This window comes from Salmo salar, chromosome 15 (genome assembly GCF_965601325.2).
Source record: "Salmo salar chromosome 15, fSalSal1, whole genome shotgun sequence".
NCBI classification, from domain to species: domain Eukaryota; kingdom Metazoa; phylum Chordata; class Actinopteri; order Salmoniformes; family Salmonidae; genus Salmo; species Salmo salar.
This window is the reverse complement of record NC_138305.1, coordinates 10255001-10278164: the sequence shown is the minus strand read 5'-3', so window position 1 is coordinate 10278164 and position 23164 is coordinate 10255001. Positions and strand designations below refer to the sequence as shown.

Here is a 23164-nt window from a genome sequence, read left to right as displayed (position 1 = left end):
ACCTTATATTGACAGGTGTGAGCCTTTCCAAATCATGTCTAGCCAATTGAATTTACCACAGGTGGACTCCAATCAAGTTGTAGAAACATCTCAAGGATGATCAATGGAAACAGGATGAACCTGACCTCAATTTCGAGTCTCATAAAACTTGCTTTATGGTCTAAATTTAAGATGATGATTAGGCATAAGGTTAGCAGTGTGGTTAAGGTTAGGTTTGAAATCTGATTTTAAAAAGAAAAGTGGTGGAAATAGGCGGGGTTTATGACTTTGTGGCTGTGGTAACTAGCGACGACCTTAGTGGGAGTTAAAGCGATGTTGGTTTCACTTTAAGACCAGCAGCAGTAGGCTCATCATTTTTAAGCACAGATAGAACAATGAGCCAGATATTTTACCGGATATATAAATGTGAATCATCCGGTTGGCGTTTCCAAATATGGTGATGAGTGGAAGCCCAGTGGGCGGCGGTGGAAGAACATAGCGTGAGATTTATTATGGCCGACATTCTGCACATTCATCTCATCAATGAAACATTTGATCTCTTACCGGTTTTCGGATATTACAAAATTTGAATATGTAACAAATCGAGTGGAAGACTTTACCCTTTGCCTGAAGTAATTTTTTTCCCTCTCCATTTTAATTGATTGCAAGGGTGATTTTTTGTGATTGTACACGCGAACATCACAGAGTATGCGTCCCCCAATGGAAATATCCTAAATGAATGGCAGACTGCTGCCAATAGGATCTCACTAACTGGTGCTTGTTCGGCCCGCTATGATTCATTTGCCTTCATTGGAAACGACAGGCTCGGGTCTATCTTGGTTAATAACCATCTTTGATCTTAGCTTTTACAGATCGCCATTATTGGGTTTAGCAGTGCACAGTGATTAAGTGTGGAGACTGGGGCTTTAGCAGTAAAAGTGGAACATGCTATCTACTACTACTACTACTGCTGTATAATAGTATCATCATCGGTAGTTATTCGAGATGATATCCGCTACGAGCTGAAAACGAAACGGTACGACGATCGGACACACCTGGAATATAACCAGAAGCAATATCAACCAGCTCCATCGAAAATTCAGATTACTGGAAATACATCAGTCCTTTTTGATGGGATCTTATTTTGTCTTTTATTAGAGAAGAGAAGCCATTCCTGTGGGGTTTTATTTCATGGGGATGTGTTCAAGACAAGAGAGAATACAAAAAGACGTCGACATCGTAATTCAAAGGTGCAAGGCAGAGAAAGACTGCCTTTTCTCTGGTGAGTGTCTGTGTACAGCCGTGGTAGTGGAACGGTACGTGTTCCACCCAGGTTAATAAAGCCCTAAGGTGTATGTTGATACACACACACACACACACACCACACCACACACACACCACACACACACACCCCCTCCGTTCAGTCCTTGTCCTCGATAGCAAAAAGCATCAAAAAACACCTTCTAGACACAGTTGTCAATATCACAAATGAATCTAATTTATAGACCGACATTTTATTTGATTGGTGTGGTTTTAATTTTTAAATGTGACTAATTATTTGAAATAAATGTAAAATCTAATGGAGCAGAAAAATAACATTAATATGCTCGTCATGATGACACTGGGATTTGGTTAAACATCCCTACAGATGGACAGACAGACATAATATTAATGACACCAGCCGTACCTAGTCTATTCGCCTATCGACGTTAGTTGTACCGGACATAGACTAACGGTTGTGTAAACTTATACTGAAAAAAAAAATATTAACGCAACATGTAAAGAGTTGGTTTCATGTTTCATGAGCTGAAATAAAATATCCCAGAAATGTTTCATATGCACTAAAATCTTACTTCTCTCAAATGTTGTGCACAAATTAGTTTACATCCCTGTTCGTGAACATTTCTCCTTTGCCAAGATAATCCATCCACCTGACATGCTGTGGCATATCAAGAAGCTGATTTAAACAGCATTATCATTACACAGGTGCACCTTGTGCTGGGGACAATAAGAGGCTACCATAAAATGTGCAGTTTTGTCACATAACACAACGCCACAGATGTCTCAAGTTGAGGGAGCGTGCATATTGGCAGGCTGACTGCAGGAATGTCCACCAGAGAATTAAATGTTAATTTCTCTACCATAAGCTGCCTCTAATGTTATTTTAGAGAATTTGGCAGTACGTCCAACAGTTCGGCGTCGTAACCAACTTCAGTGGGCCAATGCTCACCTTCGATGGTGACTGGCACGCTGGAGAAGTGTGCTCTTTACGGATGAATCCTGGTTTCAACTGTACCGGGCAGATGGCAGACAGTGTGTATGACATCATGTGGGCGACGTCAACGTTGTGAACAGAGTGCCCCATGGTGGGGTTATGGTATGGGGCAGGCAGAAGCTACGGACAACAAACCGTTGCATTTTATCGATGGCAATTTGAAGGCACAGAGATACCGTCACGAGATCCTGAGGCCCATTGTCGTGCCATTCATCCGCTGCCATCACCTCATGTTTCAGCATGATAATGAACGGCCCCATGTCGCAAGGATCTGTACACAATTCCTGGAAGCTGTCCCAGTTCTTCTATGACCTACATACACACCAGACATGTCACCCATTGAGCATGTTTGGGATGCTCTGGGTCGACGTGTACGACACAGCGTGTTCCAGTTCCCGCCATAATCCAGCAACTTCGCACAGCCATTAAAGAGGAGTGGGACAAAATTCCACAAGCCACAATCAACAGCCTGATCAACTCTATGCGAAGGAGATGTGTTGTGCTACCATAGCGTAGTTAAATAAAAACAAAATGGTGGTCACACCAGATACTGACCACACCCTTTACTTTTTTTTTTAAAGGTATCTTTGACCCGTAATGCATATCTGTATTCCTAGTCAGGTGACATCCATAGATTAGGGCCTAATTCATTAATTAATTTATAGGAATTGTAACTCTAGTAAAAACTTTGAAATTGTTGCATGTTGTGATTTTATATTTTTGTTCAGTGTAATATTGGCCAACAATTTTACCTCCTTTTATATATTTTCTCGGTCAGTGGGAACCCTCCTTTTGATGTTTCCATGGAAACTGCATTTGTTGAAGGGGACTTCCCACCCCTGTGGCTTGGTTAATAACCCTTCTCTTGGTTTCTGTTCTGACCCGTTCTGTTTCCCCTGTTATTTATTTCAGATTTCAGATACACTGACGCCACCTTCACCTTCACCTATTCCAAAGGCTCCAGAAGGTACAGTACAGCGTTCAGAGATTACTCGTTCTGTATCTTACTGGACCATGGCTTGTCTACTGGTTGTTGTTAGGGCTGGTTATTCACTTGTTTTGGAAAGTTGTTCACATGGTTTTTCATATGAATGGTGTGTTTGTGTGTTAGGTCCAACAGTCCTGTCCCCCCCCCCCCCATCTTAAATCCACTTGACAGTCCCCCTGCATGGCACAAATTAACTACCAGGACTCCTCTCCTTCAGGCCTACCATTCGTCGGCATTATATATATATGTGTGTGTGTGTGTGTGTGTGTGTGTGTGTGTGTGCTAATTTTAAATGATGTTGTTGAGGTCTGCACCTACAGTACCTAACCGTTGCTCACTGGACCAGCACCGATATCGATAAGACTGGTCCCAGGCCCTGATGGATTTAGGTATGTCTGGTATATGATAAGACTTCATATTCATCAAGTCTTATATCCTGGACTTGGGTAGGGTTGGCTTGGTATGACTTGGTAGTCATTATTATATCCTGGACTTGGGTAGGGTTGACTTGGTAGTCATTATTATATCCTGGACTTGGGTAGGGTTGGCTTGGTAGTCATTATTATATCCTGGACTTGGGTAGGGTTGGCTTGGTAGTCATTATTATATCCTGGACTTGGGTAGGGTTGGCTTGGTAGTCATTATTATATCCTGGACTTGGGTAGGGTTGGCTTGGTAGTCATTATTATATCCTGGACTTGGGTAGGGTTGGCTTGGTAGTCATTATTATATCCTGGACTTGGGTAGGGTTGGCTTGGTAGTCATTATTATATCCTGGACTTGGGTAGGGTTGACTTGGTAGTCATTATTATATCCTGGACTTGGGTAGGGTTGGCTTGGTAGTCATTATTATGTCCTGGACTTGGGTAGGGTTGGCTTGGTAGTCATTATTCTACCCTGGACTTGGGTAGGGTTGGCTTGGTAGTCATTATTCTACCCTGGACTTGGGTAGGGTTGGCTTGGTAGTCATTATTCTACCCTGGACTTGGGTAGGGTTGGCTTGGTAGTCATTATTATACCCTGGACTTGGGTAGGGTTGGCTTGGTAGTCATTATTATATCCTGGACTTGGGTAGGGTTGACTTGGTATGACTTGGTAGTCATTATTATATCCTGGACTTGGGTAGGGTTGACTTGGTAGTCATTATTATATCCTGGACTTGGGTAGGGTTGACTTGGTAGTCATTATTATATCCTGGACTTGGGTAGGGTTGGCTTGGTAGTCATTATTATATCCTGGACTTGGGTAGGGTTGGCTTGTAGTCATTATTATATCCTGGACTTGGGTAGGGTTGGCTTGGTAGTCATTATTATATCCTGGACTTGGGTAGGGTTGACTTGGTAGTCATTATTATATCCTGGACTTGGGTAGGGTTGGCTTGGTAGTCATTATTATATCCTGGACTTGGGTAGGGTTGGCTTGGTAGTCATTATTATATCCTGGACTTGGGTAGGGTTGACTTGGTAGTCATTATTATATCCTGGACTTGGGTAGGGTTGACTTGGTAGTCATTGTTATATCCTGGACTTGGGTAGGGTTGACTTCGTAGTCATTGTTATATCCTGGACTTGGGTAGGGTTGGCTTGGTAGTCATTGTTATATCCTGGACTTGGGTAGGGTTGGCTTGGTAGTCATTGTTATATCCTGGACTTGGGTAGGGTTGACTTGGTAGTCATTGTTATATCCTGGACTTGGGTAGGGTTGACTTGGTAGTCATTGTTATATCCTGGACTTGGGTAGGGTTGACTTGGTAGTCATTGTTATATCCTGGACTTGGGTAGGGTTGACTTGGTAGTCATTATTATATCCTGGACTTGGGTAGGGTTGACTTGGTAGTCATTATTATATCCTGGACTTGGGTAGGGTTGACTTGGTAGTCATTATTATATCCTGGACTTGGGTAGGGTTGACTTGGTAATCATTATTATATTTACATTTACATTTAAGTCATTTAGCAGACGCTCTTATCCAGAGCGACTTACAAAATGGTGCATTCACCTTATGATATCCAGTGGAACAACCACTTTACAATAGTGCATCTAAATATTTTAAGGGGGGGGGGGGGGTTAAAAGGATTACTTTATCCTATCCTAGGTATTCCTTAAAGAGGTGGGGTTTCAGGTGTCTCCGGAAGGTGGTGATTGACTCCGCTGTCCTGGCGTCGTGAGGGAGCTTGTTCCACCATTGGGGTGCCAGAGCAGCATACAGTTTTGACTGGGCTGAGCGGGAACTGTGCTTCCTCAGAGGTAGGGGGGCCAGCAGGCCAGTGGTGGATGAACGCAGTGCCCTTGTTTGGGTGTAGGGCCTGATCAGAGCCTGAAGGTATGGAGGTGCCGTTCCCTTCACAGCTCCGTAGGCAATCACCATGGTCTTGTAGCGGATGCGAGCTTCAACTGGAAGCCAGTGGAGAGAGCGGAGGAGCGGGGTGACGTGAGAGAACTTGGGAAGGTTGAACACCAGACGGGCTGCGGCGTTCTGGATGAGTTGTAGGGGTTTAATGGCACAGGCAGGGAGCCCAGCCAACAGCGAGTTGCAGTAATCCAGACGGGAGATGACAAGTGCCTGGATTAGGACCTGCGCCGCTTCCTGTGTGAGGCAGGGTCGTACTCTGCGAATGTTGTAGAGCATGAACCTACAGGATCGGGTCACCGCCTTGATGTTAGTGGAGAACGACAGGGTGTTGTCCAGGATCACGCCAAGGTTCTTAGCACTCTGGGAGGAGGACACAAGGGAGTTGTCAACCGTGATGGCGAGATCATGGAACGGGCAGTCCTTCCCCGGGAGGAAGAGCTGCTCCGTCTTGCCGAGGTTCAGCTTGAGCTGGTGATCCGTCATCCACACTGATATGTCTGACAGACATGCAGAGATGCGATTCGCCGCCTGGTTATCAGAAGGGGGAAAGGAGAAGATTAATTGTGTGTCGTCTGCATAGCAATGATAGGAGAGACCATGTGAGGATATGACAGAGCCAAGTGACTTGGTGTATAGCGAGAATAGGAGAGGGCCTAGAACAGAGCCCTGGGGGACACCAGTGGTGAGAGCGCATGGTGCGGAGACAGATTCTCGCCACGCCACCTGGTAGGAGCGACCTGTCAGGTAGGACGCAATCCAAGCGTGGGCCGCGCCGGAGATGCCCAACTCGGAGAGGGTGGAGAGGAGGATCTGATGGTTCACAGTATCAAAGGCAGCAGATAGGTCTAGAAGTATGAGAGCAGAGGAGAGAGAGTTAGCTTTAGCAGTGCGGAGAGCCTCCGTGACACAGAGAAGAGCAGTCTCAGTTGAATGCCCAGTCTTGAAACCTGACTGATTAGGATCAAGAAGGTCATTCTGAGAGAGATAGCAGGAGAGCTGGCCAAGGACGGCACGTTCAAGAGTTTTGGAGAGAAAAGAAAGAAGGGATACTGGTCTGTAGTTGTTGACATCGGAGGGATCGAGTGTAGGTTTTTTCAGAAGGGGTGCAACTCTCGCTCTCTTGAAGACGGAAGGGACGTAGCCAGCGGTCAAGGATGAGTTGATGAGCGAGGTGAGGAAGGGGAGAAGGTCTCCGGAAATGGTCTGGAGAAGAGAGGAGGGGATAGGGTCAAGTGGGCAGGTTGTTGGGCGGCCGGCCGTCACAAGACGCGAGATTTCATCTGGAGAGAGAGGGGAGAAAGAGGTCAAAGCACAGGGTAGGGCAGTGTGAGCAGGACCAGCGGTGTCGTTTGACTTAGCAAACGAGGATCGGATATCGTCAACCTTCTTTTCAAAATGGTTGACGAAGTCATCCGCAGAGAGGGAGGAGGGGGGGGGGGGGGGGGGGAGGAGGATTCAGGAGGGAGGAGAAGGTAGCAAAGAGCTTCCTAGGGTTAGAGGCAGATGCTTGGAATTTAGAGTGGTAGAAAGTGGCTTTAGCAGCAGAGACAGAAGAGGAGAATGTAGAGAGGAGTGAGTGAAAGGATGCCAGGTCCGCAGGGAGGCGAGTTTTCCTCCATTTCCGCTCGGCTGCCCGGAGCCCTGTTCTGTGAGCTCGTAGTGAGTCGTCGAGCCACGGAGCAGGAGGGGAGGACCGAGCCGGCCTGGAGGATAGGGGACAGAGAAAATCAAAGGATGCAGAAAGGGAGGAGAGGAGGGTTGAGGAGGCAGAATCAGGAGATAGGTTGGAGAAGGTTTGAGCAGAGGGAAGAGATGATAGGATGGAAGAGGAGAGAGTAGCGGGAGAGAGAGAGCGAAGGTTGGGACGGCGCAATACCATCCGAGTAGGGGCAGAGTGAGAAGTGTTGGATGAGAGCAAGAGGGAAAAGGATACAAGGTAGTGGTCGGAGATTTGGAGGGGAGTTGCAATGAGATTAGTGGAAGAACAGCATCTAGTAAAGATGAGGTCAAGCGTATTGCCTGCCTTGTGAGTAGGGGGGGAAGGTGAGAGGGTGAGGTCAAAAGAGGAGAGGAGTGGAAAGAAGGAGGCAGAGAGGAATGAGTCAAAGGTAGACGTGGGGAGGTTAAAGTCACCCAGAACTGTGAGAGGTGAGCCATCCTCAGGAAAGGAACTTATCAAGGCGTCAAGCTCATTGATGAACTCTCCAAGGGAACCTGGAGGGCGATAAATGATAAGGATGTTAAGCTTGAAAGGGCTGGTAACTGTGACAGCATGGAATTCAAATGAGGAGATATACAGATGGGTCAGGGGAGAAAGAGAGAATGTCCACTTGGGAGAGATGAGGATTCCAGTGCCACCACCCCGCTGGCTCGATGCTCTAGGGGTATGCGAGAACACGTGGGCAGACGAAGAGAGAGCAGTAGGAGTAGCAGTGTTATCTGTGGTAATCCATGTTTCCGTCAGCGCCAGGAAGTCTAGGGACTGGAGGGTAGCATAGGCTGAGATGAACTCAGCCTTGTTGGCTGCAGACCGGCAGTTCCAGAGGCTGCCGGAGACCTGGAACTCCACGTGGGTTGTGCGCGCTGGGACCACCAGGTTGGAGTGGCAGCGGCCACGCGGTGTGAAGCGTTTGTATGGCCTGTGCAGAGAGGAGAGAACAGGGATAGACAGACACATAGTTGACAAGCTACAGAAGTGTTGTTTCTTGTATTATTGTCTCCTGTGTCTTTAGAGAACTGTTTCACTTTGATATCCTTTTTCTTCTGTCCTGATTTTCTCTTTCTTTTCTTCTGTTAACTAGATATTCTTTGTTGTTCTTCGTTAGCTAGCTAGTTTCTTCCAAAAGAGTCCCTAGCAACTGCTTAGCAACTGGTAAACAATTCAGCTAGCTAAGATATATCTATATTATATCCTGGACTTGGGTAGGGTTGACTTGGTAGTCATTATTATATCCTGGACTTGGGTAGGGTTGACTTGGTAGTCATTTAAAAAAATGGCTTACTGATCTGAAACTAGTGCTACATGTTAATAAAACCACGATTGTGTCGTTCTCTAGGTTTCGTAATACTGACCCTGAGTACCTGCGTATTTTAAATGGAGTCCAAATTGAGCAAGTTCCCCATTTTTATAATGACTTGGGCACTTCTGATTGACGATAAGCTCTCTCTTTTTTTGAAACGCACATTGAAATGCTGAGAATAAAGATTGGTTTGTTTTTATAGAAAGAATTCCTGCCTCACTTTGGAAAGTAGAAGGAAGATTGTTCAAGCAACTCTTCTCCCAGTAGTTGATTATGGTGATATAATCTCCATGCATGCTGCAGTCTCTGTTGTAAAACCTTCAGACTCGGTCTGTCACGGCTGTCTGAAGAATGGGACCAAAGCGCAGCGTGTGTATCGTTCCACATTTTATTTTAAACTATGTGAAACTATGCCCGACATACAAATAAACTCATAAACAAAACAACAAACCGTGACGAAGAGGTGCAACATACACTTACTCAAAATAATCTCCCACAAAACCTAGTGGGAAAAACAACAACTTAAATATGATCCCCAATTAGAGACAACGATGACCAGCTGCCTCTAATTGGAGATCATCCCAAAAATAAACAACATAGAAATACAGAAACTAGAACCCCACATAGAAATACAGAAACTAGAACCAGACATAGAAATTCATCAACTAGACAATACCCCAACATAGAAAAAAGAAACTAGAACCAACATAGACATAAATAAACTAGACAAAACCCCCCTGTCACACCCTGACCTACTCTACCATAGAAAATAAAAGTGTTCTATGATCAGGATGTGACACTATCACACAGCACTGTGGTTTACCACTGGGGACTTTTTTCATACACATCACTGCATTCTGTACAGTTCTGTTGCCTGCCAGTCTCTGACTACCAGAAGAGCATTTTGTATATGAAGCTGTTCTTCAGAGACTCCCCCCACTACCTCAGCTCCCATATTAATTGGAGATCCAGCCATTTTCAGACCTCCCCCTGGACTGGCTGGTTCTGGATGTCCTGCAGGTCTCCACTGAGCTGTGGAAAAAAAACGTGTTTTTATTCCCCCAGCTCGTGGAATAGCCTTTAGGCCACCTTGAAGCTGGACTCGCTGATCTCCATTGGCCAGTTTAGATCCATTTTGAGAGATAATGTGATAGTAGTTTTTGATTCATCTTGTTTTTATTGTGTTGTTGCTATTTTGCTTTATGTTGTATTGAATTGTGTGTTCATGTTCTAAGGGCTTCCTTGAGAATGGTGACACTCCCACCTGTCTAAATAAAAGTTACATAAAAACATTCTGGATTTAACTTGGGTAGGGTCAACTCTGTAGTTACCCAAGTTAAGTCCAGAATATGGTATGGTTGAAATGGAAAAGCTCTCTGTATAGTGACGGAAGTCTTTAGATGTAGTACACAGGAAATTGTCATTCCAAACTTTATCTTCAATGTTATATTCCATTTTGTTGCAACAGATACCTCTCCGTCAATTCCACAGGTAGCTGCCAAAATTAAGGAAACACTTGAGTAAACGAAGGATACAAAGTATATTGAAAGCTGGCGCTTCCACACAGGAAGTTCCAGACACTTGTATAATCTATGCCAAGGCGCATTGAATCTGTGCTGGCTTGTGGTGGCCCAACGCCCTATTAAGACACTTTGTGTTTCCTTTATTTTGCCAGATACCTGTAGTGGCAGGCTACACATAGAATGGGACAGCTGGACAGGGGAAATGGCTTGAGTCGTACAAAATGGATAAAGTTTTGTGGATAAAGTTTTGTGGATGACACAATTGCATTTGTACAACATCTCCATTTTTACATTTTAGTCATTTTAGCAGACGCTCTTATCCAGAGCGACTTAAAAAATTCTCTGTACTGGTCCCCCGTGGGAATCAAACCCTCAACCCTGGCATTGCAAACACCATGCTCTACCAACTGAGCCACACGCGATCTAAGGACCTGCAGTCATGATACTTATGATGCCAACATTTTAGAGTACTGTAGTACTGTTTCATATAATACTACGGACTTTTTCAGCCCTAACGATCTAAAGAACCTGCTGGCGCCCGTTTATTAAATGTTTATAAAGTCTGTTTTGTTTATAAATTCAGTTGAATTGAAGCAACAGCCACCAGTCTCTTGTATGAGCAGGTCTAATGATATCCACTTCACTTTCCTGCACATATCACCCGTGGCAGCTGTAATCATCCCCTACCAGCCCTCACTCACCTGCTCTCTGTCCCCTCTTCACATCCCCTACCAGCCCTCACTCACCTGCTCTCTGTCCCCTCTTCACATCCCCTACCAGCCCTCACTCACCTGCTCTCTGTCCCCTCTTCACATCCCCTACCAGCCCTCACTCACCTGCTCTCTGTCCCCTCTTCACATCCCCTACCAGCCCTCACTCACCTGCTCTCTGTCCCCTCTTCACATCCCCTACCAGCCCTCACTCACCTGCTCTCTGTCCCCTCTTCACATCCCCTACCAGCCCTCACTCACCTGCTCTCTGTCCCCTCTTCACATCCCCTACCAGCCCTCACTCACCTGCTCTCTGTCCCCTCTTCACATCCCCTACCAGCCCTCACTCACCTGCTCTCTGTCCCCTCTTCACATCCCCTACCAGCCCTCACTCACCTGCTCTCTGTCCCCTCTTCACATCCCCTACCAGCCCTCACTCACCTGCTCTCTGTCCCCTCTTCACATCCCCTACCAGCCCTCACTCACCTGCTCTCTGTCCCCTCTTCACATCCCCTACCAGCCCTCACTCACCTGCTCTCTGTCCCCTCTTCACATCCCCTACCAGCCCTCACTCACCTGCTCTCTGTCCCCTCTTCACATCCCCTACCAGCCCTCACTCACCTGCTCTCTGTCCCCTCTTCACATCCCCTACCAGCCCTCACTCACCTGCTCTCTGTCCCCTCTTCACATCCCCTACCAGCCCTCACTCACCTGCTCTCTGTCCCCTCTTCACATCCCCTACCAGCCCTCACTCACCTGCTCTCTGTCCCCTCTTCACATCCCCTACCAGCCCTCACTCACCTGCTCTCTGTCCCCTCTTCACATCCCCTACCAGCCCTCACTCACCTGCTCTCTGTCCCCTCTTCACATCCCCTACCAGCCCTCACTCACCTGCTCTCTGTCCCCTCTTCACATCCCCTACCAGCCCTCACTCACCTGCTCTCTGTCCCCTCTTCACATCCCCTACCAGCCCTCACTCACCTGCTCTCTGTCCCCTCTTCACAAGTGTCTATTCCTCTGTCTGTTTTTTTAAATATAATTTAGCCATGATGGCGGGTGGGGGGTGCTGACCCTGACGAGTCTTCTGTCGTTAGAGTTTTACATTTGTTACATTGGAGCAGCACGCAAAGCGAGCAATGTTAATATGTTATATAATTTCATCGCCTGTTATAACCCGAGAGAGAGAGATGTGATTGGGAAACAGAGAGAGCAGTGCGTTTATGAGAGTGAGGGAGACAGACAGTGTCACGGCTGTTTGAAGGATCGGACCAAAATGCAGCGTGTTCGTAGTTCCACATATTTATTAAACGTGAAACTGAATGCAATACACTTAAATACTTGAAAACACAAAAAACAACAAACCGTGATGCAGAGAGGAAAACACACTACTCAAAAGATAATAACCCACAAAACAGGAAGAGAAAAACCCCTACTTAAATATGAACTCTAATCAGAGGCAATGAGGATCAGCTGCCTCCAATTAGAGATCAACCCAAACAATCCCAACATAGAAAAACTAGAACATAAACATAGAAAACATAGAACAACCCAAAACACCCCCTGTCACGCCCTGCCCTACTCTACTATAGAAAATGACATCTTACTTGGGTCAGGACATGACAGACAGTGGTGTGTTTATGAGAGTGAGGGAGACAGACACGTGTGTTTATGAGCGTGAGGGAGACAGAGGGCAGTGTGTTTATGAGAGTGAGGGAGACAGACAGTGGTGTGTTTATGAGAGTGAGACAGAGTGTGAGGAAGGGAGGGTGTGTGTCTGCATTAATTGAAGAGTAAAGAAGGTTTCATGCAGTGTTTTCCCCTTACTGACACAATGACACGCAGCTCATCATGCCTGTATATCACAGGAGGTTGGTGGCACCTTATTTGGGGAGGACTGGCTCGTGGTAATGGCTGGAGCGGAATCAGTGGAATGGTATCAAACACATGGTTTCTATGTATTTGATGCCATTCCGTTTGTGCCGTTCCAGCCATTACCACGAGCTAGTCCTCCCTTCAGCAGCCCCCACTGATGTATATTCCTTCCTCTCATTCCTCCAGACCAATCACAGCTAGGCTTTTTGTAAATATCAGCCAATCAGCCGTTCTATGCCGTATTCTATTATACATTGAACAGTTTGAAGTTAAATTCAAACATGGTTGTATTGAGTAGAAGTGTGAATTTCACGGACATGTTTTTTGGAGAACGTTTAAAAAAACAAAATAAATGTGAAGAAACGTTCCGGGGACGGGGCGAACAGGATGCTAGGCCACTGATGATTGTTTACAGTGGTATTGAGATATTACTCACTATCGATCGTGATACTTGGCCTGGTATCGTATCCTTTGTAAAATGTTGGTATCGCGATACTCGGCCTGGTATCGTATCCTTTGTAAAATGTTGGTATCGCGATACTCGGCCTGGTATCGTATCCTTTGTAAAATGTTGGTATCGCGATACTCGGCCTGGTATCGTATCCTTTGTAAAATGTTGGTATCGCGATACTCGGCCTGGTATCGTATCCTTTGTAAAATGTTGGTAGCGCGATACTCGGCCTGGTATCGTATCCTTTGTAAAATGTTGGTAGCGCGATACTCGGCCTGGTATCGTATCCTTTGTAAAATGTTGGTAGCGCGATACTCGGCCTGGTATCGTATCCTTTGTAAAATGTTGGTAGCGCGATACTCGGCCTGGTATCGTATCCTTTGTAAAATGTTGGTAGCGCGATACTCGGCCTGGTATCGTATCCTTTGTAAAATGTTGGTAGCGCGATACTCGGCCTGGTATCGTATCCTTTGTAAAATGTTGGTAGCGCGATACTCGGCCTGGTATCGTATCCTTTGTAAAATGTTGGTATCGCGATACTCAGCCTGGTATCGTATCCTTTGTAAAATGTTGGTAGCGCGATACTCGGCCTGGTATCGTATCCTTTGTAAAATGTTGGTAGCGCGATACTCGGCCTGGTATCGTATCCTTTGTAAAATGTTGGTAGCGCGATACTCGGCCTGGTATCGTATCCTTTGTAAAATGTTGGTAGCGCGATACTCGGCCTGGTATCGTATCCTTTGTAAAATGTTGGTAGCGCGATACTCGGCCTGGTATCGTATCCTTTGTAAAATGTTGGTAGCGCGATACTCGGCCTGGTATTGAATCCTTTGTAAAATGTTGGTAGCGCGATACTCGGCCTGGTATCGTATCCTTTGTAAAATGTTGGTAGCGCGATACTCGGCCTGGTATCGTATCCTTTGTAAAATGTTGGTAGCGCGATACTCGGCCTGGTATCGTATCCTTTGTAAAATGTTGGTAGCGCGATACTCGGCCTGGTATCGTATCCTTTGTAAAATGTTGGTAGCGCGATACTCGGCCTGGTATCGTATCCTTTGTAAAATGTTGGTATCGTGATCAGCCTAAATCTGAGAGTGTTATACTTAAAGGAAGTATTTTTAGATATTTTTGGGGAATTTGTTCATTTTTTTTCACCAGAGCCGCTGTACTGCACAACGAGGATGGAGGAAATGAATTGCTGTTTAGTTTCTCAAAAAACAAGTGAAATTGCAAAAAACAGAAGTATTTGGACCTTTCTATAACATTCCATTTACATTAAAAAACAAACTTCGTCTTTTAAAGCTGAACTGAAGACAGGGTTAGCAGTCGCAGACATCAACAAAAGGTCAGTTTACACTCTCACTGGATGAGTCCCAAATGGCACCCTAATTCCTTATATAGCGTACTACTTTTCAAAAGTACACTACTTGTATAGTACTATATCTAAGAAATAGGGTTCCATTTCACACATGGCCACGGATTCCAAAAAGGGGTGATTACAGTACTGACAGGAACCGTCAGCTGTAAAAAAAAAAAAAAAAAAATCCCACGACATTACAAATTGAGATGCTTGTTGTCTTGTCGTTCATCTGTCAGTACTTTATTTCAGAAGAATGACCTGTAGGGCTGATTGACAGACATCTGTCAGTCACTCTGAAGCAGACAGTTTTTCCAAAGTGCATCGAAAACAATGAGGCCGTTTTGTTTCTCAACCAAGACTCTTCTTTCTGTCATTTCTCTCTCTCTCTGTGTGTGTGTGTGTGTGTGTGTGTGTGTGTGTGTGTGTGGGACTATTTCTGTGTCATTGTGGTGGAACAGGGAAGTCACATGTTTCCTGCCAATTGTAACATTCAGACACTTGTGAGAAACATCCAAAGCCTATGAAAAAACATCAAGGTTCTTTTTAATAGGCCTGTCCCCGAGAGTCGTCGTCTTCTTAAAATGTGTGTTTTTCAATATATAGACACTTATTTGTTTTAATAAAATCAACTATTTGCACTGAACTTTTTTAAGCACACAGTTTGATTAAATAATTAAGAGAGAGCCAGAGATCAAGATGGCCTAAGCAGAAAACCTGACCCTCCTCATGCTGCTGGCCTTCGCTGATTCTGCCTGCCGTTATGCTCTTGAAGTTACCAGTAACGGGCTACACCAGCGGTCGGAAACCTTTTTCATTCGGAGCGCCAAGTTATCTGACCATTTCTACTGATCTCCGTGCCAGTTATGATTTTCATATGCACATTTAATTTATAATATTCTTAACTCAAAATCATTATCATGTGGTTAGTCTACATTCAATCTAAAGCTAAAGGAAAATGTATTCAAATCTAAAAGTAACTTCTATTGTCAACTGTGTAAAAATAGCCTACATGAAGCCAACAAATAAAAAGATTGCAGCCTGCAGGTAGAAAATATCCTGATTTAAAAAAAATATATATATATATATATATATATATATATATCCTATACATCAAATTGGCTATGCATGGCCTGTCTGCAATGAACTTGAAACATTGTATCAACTGTGTCTGGCCTGAACTCTAGCAAACTTGCAGCATTGTATAAAATGTTCACAGAGCCCTCCGTTTCCTGTGCCAGTGCCAGTGAGCTCGGGACAGACACAGGTGTAGGCTATTTGTGCAAGGGATAAGAAGTAATCAGGTATTTTATGACGTTTCCACTGGATCAGAGCATTACATTTATAAATACATTTGAGGAACCTTTGTCGCTGGGGGTGCCTGTGTTTTTGCGACAGCAGTGCCTACTATTACGATTTCGAAATCGACGTCGGCAACTGAATCCTGTGAAGCGTGGGAGTGGGTAGATTTTCTGGTCTTTCTCGCCAGCCGTGATTTTGGGCAGCTTCATGGTAAGAAATGTGACCGTTCCTGGTGCAAAAACAATGTCCTATCCCAGAGGTCGAGTAAATGACATTACTAAGCTGCTCCAAAATGTTCTACACCAGGACATGGACATTATCCTAGTCCATGTGGGTTATAATGACATTACTAAGCTGCTCCAGAATGTACTACACCAGGACATAGACATAGATTCTATCCTAGTCCATGTAGGTTTTAATGACATTACTAAGCTGCTCCAGAATGTACTACACCAGGACATGGACATTATCCTAGTCCATGTGGGTTATAATGACATTACTAAGCTGCTCCAGAATGTTCTACACCAGGACATGGACATGTCATCCTAGTCCATGTGGGTTATAATGACATTACTAAGCTGCTCCAGAATGTACTACACCAGGACATGGACATTATCCTAGTCCATGTGGGTTATAATGACATTACTAAGCTGCTCCAGAATGTTCTACACCAGGACATGGACATTATCCTAGTCCATGTGGGTTATAATGACATTACTAAGCTGCTCCAGAATGTACTACACCAGGACATAGACATAGATTCTATCCTAGTCCATGTGGGTTTTAATGACATTACTAAGCTGCTCAGTGAATGTACTACACCAGGACATTGAAATCGATTCTATCGTAGTCCAGTTGGGTTCTAATGACATAATGAAGGGCAGCTCTGAACAGTTGAAACTAGATTTCAAAGAGCTGATTGACTCTCTGCTAGACACTAATAAAAGACCCATCATATCTGGCCCTGTGCCCTTCTCTGAATCGTGGCACTGAATGCTTTAGCAGGATTCTCTCTCTTCACAACTGGCTACGTGATTATTGCAGCTCAATGGGTTTTAATGTTTGTTGAAATAATGTAATCAAACATTTGTACATTAACCGTTTAATTTCCATCACTTCTAATGTAGGCTACTACTGGTGATATGATGAATTGATAGACGCTAACAATCAAAGGGCAAACTAATTCACGTTCTGGAGAGAGACGTGTAACGGACAGGTGTCTCCAGTACCATGATTCATGTTGTTTTATTGTTGCCTATTTGCCACTACACGACTAAATACATATCGGTATTGACCAAACAATCGACCAGTTGACTAAATGGGGTTAGTCCTAGTTCTTAAATGGTTCTTCCTCTGCTCTTAAAGGTAAACTCTTACCCAATTTGTTTTCAAATTATTATTATTTTTTGTAATAAAAAAAAATAAAAAAAGAACCTTTAGTTAAACGTGGGGTTCTTGACGTGGCATCTACGGTATTTCAGAATAACCCTTTCAAGGCACACAGCAAATTGACCAGTGTTAACTAGTGTTGATTTTTCTATGTAAAATTTCTAGTCTTGATTCAAGAGTTAAATTTAACATTCAGTGGTGTAAAAATAACCCCAGTGTTGGTGTTAATAACCAGAGTTCAAACAAAACCATGCTCAGCATTATATTTCCCAGCATGCTCTATTGCAGGTTGATATCCTTTTCTTACATTTTCTAGATTATTGAAACAAAATTCTATCTTTTTTTGCATTGATTTTAAATCTTATTCTACTCAAATATAAATGGCATGCATTTTTCTAAACTATTCCAATCTGTTACTTGGACTTATTGCAACCATAACTGAAATGGTTGTTTTTAGTTTAGATGTTTTAAGGTAGTCTTATATTGTAGTCTGGCAACCCTGGCAGTCATTGTGAATACATTTTATTTTTTTCTTCCCAAATGTTGCGTTTTCTCAGGCTGGATTCCAATAGGAATTACACATCACTTTGCAAGCCAGAGTAATGTGACTTGCAGGCCTGATGTGGCCTGTAAACCATGATTTTTCCAGGCCACTGTAAAACTAAGCCCACAAAAAGAAGGCCTTAGGAAATATTTATTGTGTGGTGAAAATTCTAATCAAGAAGTAAAGGGAGAAGACACTTTCAATTTCTTCAAACAATCAACCTTTTTTTAATATCGATTTTAATTATTGTAATAATGAAGCTGGTCATCGACCGGTGATCGTTGAGAGCCCGAATAATACAGAAACGCAAGGGGTTTTATATAGAAATCCCAAAATGTCTTATTCATGGCTGGTTCCACCCCTCCCCGGCATATCTGGGCATCATAAGCTACCTTGTTTTCTTCTTGTGGCTTTGTGTACCGGGTGTGTGAGATCATAGTGTACAAACAAATTATAACGTTACTTCTTTCTGCTGATAGAATTGTCAATTATACTCAAGCCAGTCTCTGTTCGCTTCATATCACTACACAGCTGTGCTTGTGGAAGATGGCAAAAGAACAGGATGGATTGAAGAACTTGTGGTCACTCTGAGAGGCTCTTTTGTCTTATGCCGTGTGACCAAGTTACTCAAAAGCAAAGATTTGGGAAAATTACAGGTCTATTCAGTTCCTCAAGTTTATCTGTATCCCATGGCCTTAACCATAAGCCCAGACCAGCTGCGGGGAGTGAACGTGGAAGAGGGGAACCATCCTTTCTCAAAACAACAGCATTAGTAGAATAGAAATGTCTTACTATTGTTAAGCATACAATTGTTAACTATTTAATATTAAACATCAGGTAAATATGTAATTTTTTTCTCACACAATTGTTAAATAATTTAATATTAATGACAACATATTCACTTACAATCTCACTTGATAAAGGACACAGGACTGAAAATGAATACAACAAGTCTCTGTCACTAGCAAACAAAGTCATGGGTGGTAACTCATAAATTCACTCTAAAAGCACCCTGGGAAATATGAAATAAGGCTTAACCCACAGCAGGCCTATTCAATTCTGGTCCTGGAGTGCAGAAACAACATTTATGGTTTTTGGATTTTTCTATGGTTCTTCTTGTTTGGTTCTAACTTGTACCTTTTTTTTTTTTTTTAAAGAGTATACTGCTGTTCAATATCATTGTTTTAAAAGCCCCACCTTCTGCTGGGTACCAGTAATTTAATGGTACAGTGAATTGACATTTTAAAAGGGAGATTCATTATTTCATTATCCTCTGTTGTTTAAGTGTCTGCGGGTATAACCCACACACAAGGGAAAGCTTTTAAATATGCTATAAACTGCCTTAATTTTGCAGGACCCAAGCAAAGCAGCAGTTAATTGGGATCCATAATAAATACAAAGCTGAGAGAAGTACACAGGGGGTTTCTTAGCTTGTTTGATAGATCTGTTGTCAGTCTGAATGTTACACACACACACACACACAGAGAGAGAGAGAGACTACGCTAGCATCTATCCATAGTCTACACTACGCTGATGTCTGAGGAACATGTTTCATCATTGGACTGATGACCTACAGGACGGTAGATCTCCAGGAAGAGGGTTGGACTGAAAACCCACAGGACGGTAGATCTCCAGGAAGAGGGTTAGACTGAAAACCCACAGGACGGTAGATCTCCAGGAAGAGGGTTGGACTGAAAACCTACAGGACGGTAGATCTTCAGGAAGAGGGTTGGACTGAAAACCTACAGGACGGTAGATCTCCAGGAAGAGGGTTGGACTGAAAACCTACAGGACGGTAGATCTCCAGGAAGAGGGTTAGACTGAAAACCTACAGGACAGTAGATCTCCAGGAAGAGGGTTGGACTGATAACCTACAGGACGGTAGATCTCCTGGAAGAGGGTTTGGCAGCCCTGCCCTAGGCTGTGCTTTCTTAGCCAGTCTATTGTTGGGTTAATTGAAAAATAACACTCCCACTTTGAGCTTTGTGAATGAATAAATCCTGAATGTTGAAATGAAATGCGTAAAATAGGATTCAGTACATTGCAACTCCAAGAATCCCTGTCCCAACTTCAAGAACCCCTGTCCCAACTCCAAGAACCCCTGTCCCAACTCCAAGAACCCCTGTCCTAAGCAGCAGCAGCATGTGTTCAAGCCTATTTCACTGGTGGAGAATCAGTCAATCTGGCTTAAACCACAGGAAGTGTTGTGGTGGCAACCATGCCAAACTACCGTGTCCTCCCCTGGGGTTTTGATCCTCTCTCTAAACTACGCCGTATATACAGTTGAAGTCGGAAGTTTACATACACCTTAGCCAATGTCACGCTCTGACGTAGGACAGCTGTGTTTTTCTGTTTAGTTAGGTCAGGGTATGATAGATGGGTGGTCATTCTATGTTTTTGTTATCTATGTTTTGGCCAGGTATGGTTTCCAATCAGAGGCAGCTGTCTATCCTTGTCTCTGATTGGAAGCCATACTTAGGCAGCCTGTTTTTGCTGTGTTGGTGTGGGTAGTTGTTTTGTGAGTATCACCTGACGGAACTGGTGGCTGTCGGTTTGTTGTTTTGTTTAAGTGTTATCATTAAAGTAAAGTATGAGCGCTCTACACACCGCGCCTTGGTCCCCGTTATACGACCCACGTTACAGCCAAATACATTTAAACTCAGTTTTTCACAATTTCTGACATTTAATCCTAGTAAAAATTCCCTGTCTTAGGTCAGTTAGAATCACCACTTTATTTTAAGAATGTGAAATGTCAGAATAATAGTAGAGAGAATGATTTATTTCAGCTTTTATTTCTTTCATCACATTCCCAGTAGGTCAGAAGTTTACATACACTCAATTAGTATTTGGTAGCACTGCCTTTAAATTGTTTAACTTGGGTCAAGCGTTTCGGGTAGCCTTCCACAAGCTTCCCACAATAAGTTGGGTGAATTTTGGCCCATTCCTCCTTACAGAGCTGGTGTACCTGAGTCAGGTTTGTAGGCCTCCTTGGTCACACACGCTTTATCAGTTCTGCCCAAAAATTTACTATGGGATTGAGGTCAGGGCTTTGTGATGGCCACTCCAATACCTTGACTTTGTTGTCCTTAAGCCATTTTGCCACAACTTTGGAAGTATGCTTGGGGTCATGGTCCATTTGGAAGACCCATGTGCGACCAAGCTTTAACTTCCTGACTGATGTCTTGAGATGTTGCTTCAATATATCCACATATTTTTGCTGCCTCATGATGCCATCTATTTTGTGAAGTGCACCAGTCCCTCCTGCAGCAAAGCACCCCCACAACATGATGCTGCCACCCCCGTGCTTCACGGTTGGGATGGTGTTCTTCGGCTTGCAAGCCTCCCTCTTTTTCCTCCAAACATAATGATGGTCATTATGGCCAAACAGTTCTATTTTTGTTTCATCAGACCAGAGGACATTTCTCCAAAAAGTACGATCTTTGTCCCCATGTGCAGTTGCAAACCGTAGTCTGGCTTTTTTAATGCCGGTTTTGCAGCAGTGGCTTCTTCCTTGCTGAATGTCGATATAGGACTCGTTTTACTGTGGATATAGATACTTTTGTACCTGTTTCCTCTAGCATCTTCACAAGGTCCTTTGCTGTTGTTCTGGGATTGATTTGCACTTTTCACACCAAAGTACGTTCATCTCTATGAGACAGAACGCATCTCCTTCCTGAGCGGTATGACTGCTGCATTGTCCCATGGTGTTTATACTTGCGTACTATTGTTTGTACAGATGAACGTGGTACCTTCATGCGTTTGGAAATTCCTCCCAAGGATGAAATTCTGAAAATTCCTCCCAAGGATGACTTGTTGAGGTCTACAACTTTTTTTTTTCTGAGGTCTTGGCTGATTCTTTTTTTTTGATTTCCCCATGATGTCAAGCAAAGAGGCACCGAGTTGGAAGGTAGGCCTTGAAATACATCCACAGGTACACCTCCAATTGACTTAAATGATGTCAATTAGCCTATCAGAAGCTTCTAAAGCCATGATATCATTTTCTGGTATTTTCCAAGCTGTTTAAAGGCACAGTCAACTTAGTGTATGTAAACTTCTGACCCACTAGAATTGTGACACAGTGAATTATAAGGGAAATAATCTGTCTGTAAACAATTGTTGTAAAAATGACTTGTGTCATGCACAAAGTAGATGTCCTAACCGACTTGCCAAAACTATAGTTTGTTAACAAGAAATTTGTGGAGTGGTTGAAAAACGAGTTTAAATGTCTCCAACCTAAGAGTATGTAAACTTCCAACTTCAACTGTACATCTACCAGTGTATTGGAGAAGAGCCATGGGATGGCTTGTCAATACCGTTAAAACCATTTCATTTCAGTTTCTTAAATAAATGTAAATATTTGTAGCTACTTTATAAGTAAATACCTGCAGTCATCTTGTGCAATACCTTTTTAGAAGATAAAGAAGATCGTGTTCTTCATTTCACCTGTCCTCAGTCATGTGGTGTTTTGTTTACAAGCGCATAACGATGTGAGCCTTAGTCACTTACTGTTGTGCAGTACGTATCAGGTGACCCAGTTACAGTATGGAATTGGCAACTAAATAGCTTAGAGACCTTTTTTTATAACTATTAAGTTAACTGTTTAAAATGTGGTAAATGCTCTGCAGTGACGCATTTGGTTTGGCTAATGTGTAATGAGCAAAACAAGTGGTTATCTTTTTCCATTATTAAGCTTTACAACAGCAGAGACTCTCCTCCTGGGTCAAGTGCCTTGTTGTCTAATTATTTGGTTTGTTCGTGCAGCAAACTGTGAGTAAAATTTTGTATAGTTTTAGGTCAGAGACTATAAAATGTAAGCAATGCGTTCGTTAGCTTTTAGTTATCATTCTCTATAGGATTTTTACATGTACTTGTTAGCATTGCTAAACTTTCGGATTACAGAGCCTCAGTGGTGTTTGAAAACAGCACCCCTTGTGTTTTTAGTGTCGATATGACCAAATATCCCGGCATGGCACAATGTCGGTATGAACGTAGGACAATCTGGATACCACCCAAGCCTACTCGAAACACAATCAAATCCAAATGTTTAATTGTATTGGTCACATGCGCCGAATACAACAGGTGTGTACTTTACGAGCCTATTCCCAACAATTCAGAGTTCAAAAGTGAGACATATATTTTTTCTAAATAAAAAAGGAAATTGTAACACTAAAAACAATAACGAGGCTATATACATTTTAGTCATTTAGCAGACACTCTTATCCAGAGCGACTTACAGTAGTGAATGCATACATTTCATACATTTTTTTTTCTGTGCTGGCCCCCCGTGGGAATTGAACCCACAACCCTGGTGTTGCAAACACCATGCTCTACCAACAGAGCTACAGTGAAGGCTACAGGGAGTACCAGTACTGAGTCAATGTGCAGGGGTACCAGGTAATAAC

At 43.5% G+C, this 23164-nt stretch overlaps 1 protein-coding gene across 1 annotated transcript in view; it reads left to right on the top strand.

The window, feature by feature from the left end:
* The first annotated feature begins 814 nt into the window (after positions 1 to 814).
* The window catches only part of LOC106570930 (protein mono-ADP-ribosyltransferase PARP8), a 78630-nt gene continuing 56280 nt past the window's right edge, over positions 815 to 23164 (top strand). The window contains exons 1-3 of the mRNA XM_045695428.2: positions 815 to 1015; positions 1138 to 1261; positions 3167 to 3221. Of these exons, the coding sequence (XP_045551384.2) occupies positions 1171 to 1261; positions 3167 to 3221 (146 nt within the window). The 5' untranslated portion in view covers positions 815 to 1015; positions 1138 to 1170. The remainder of the gene's footprint in view (positions 1016 to 1137; positions 1262 to 3166; positions 3222 to 23164) is intronic.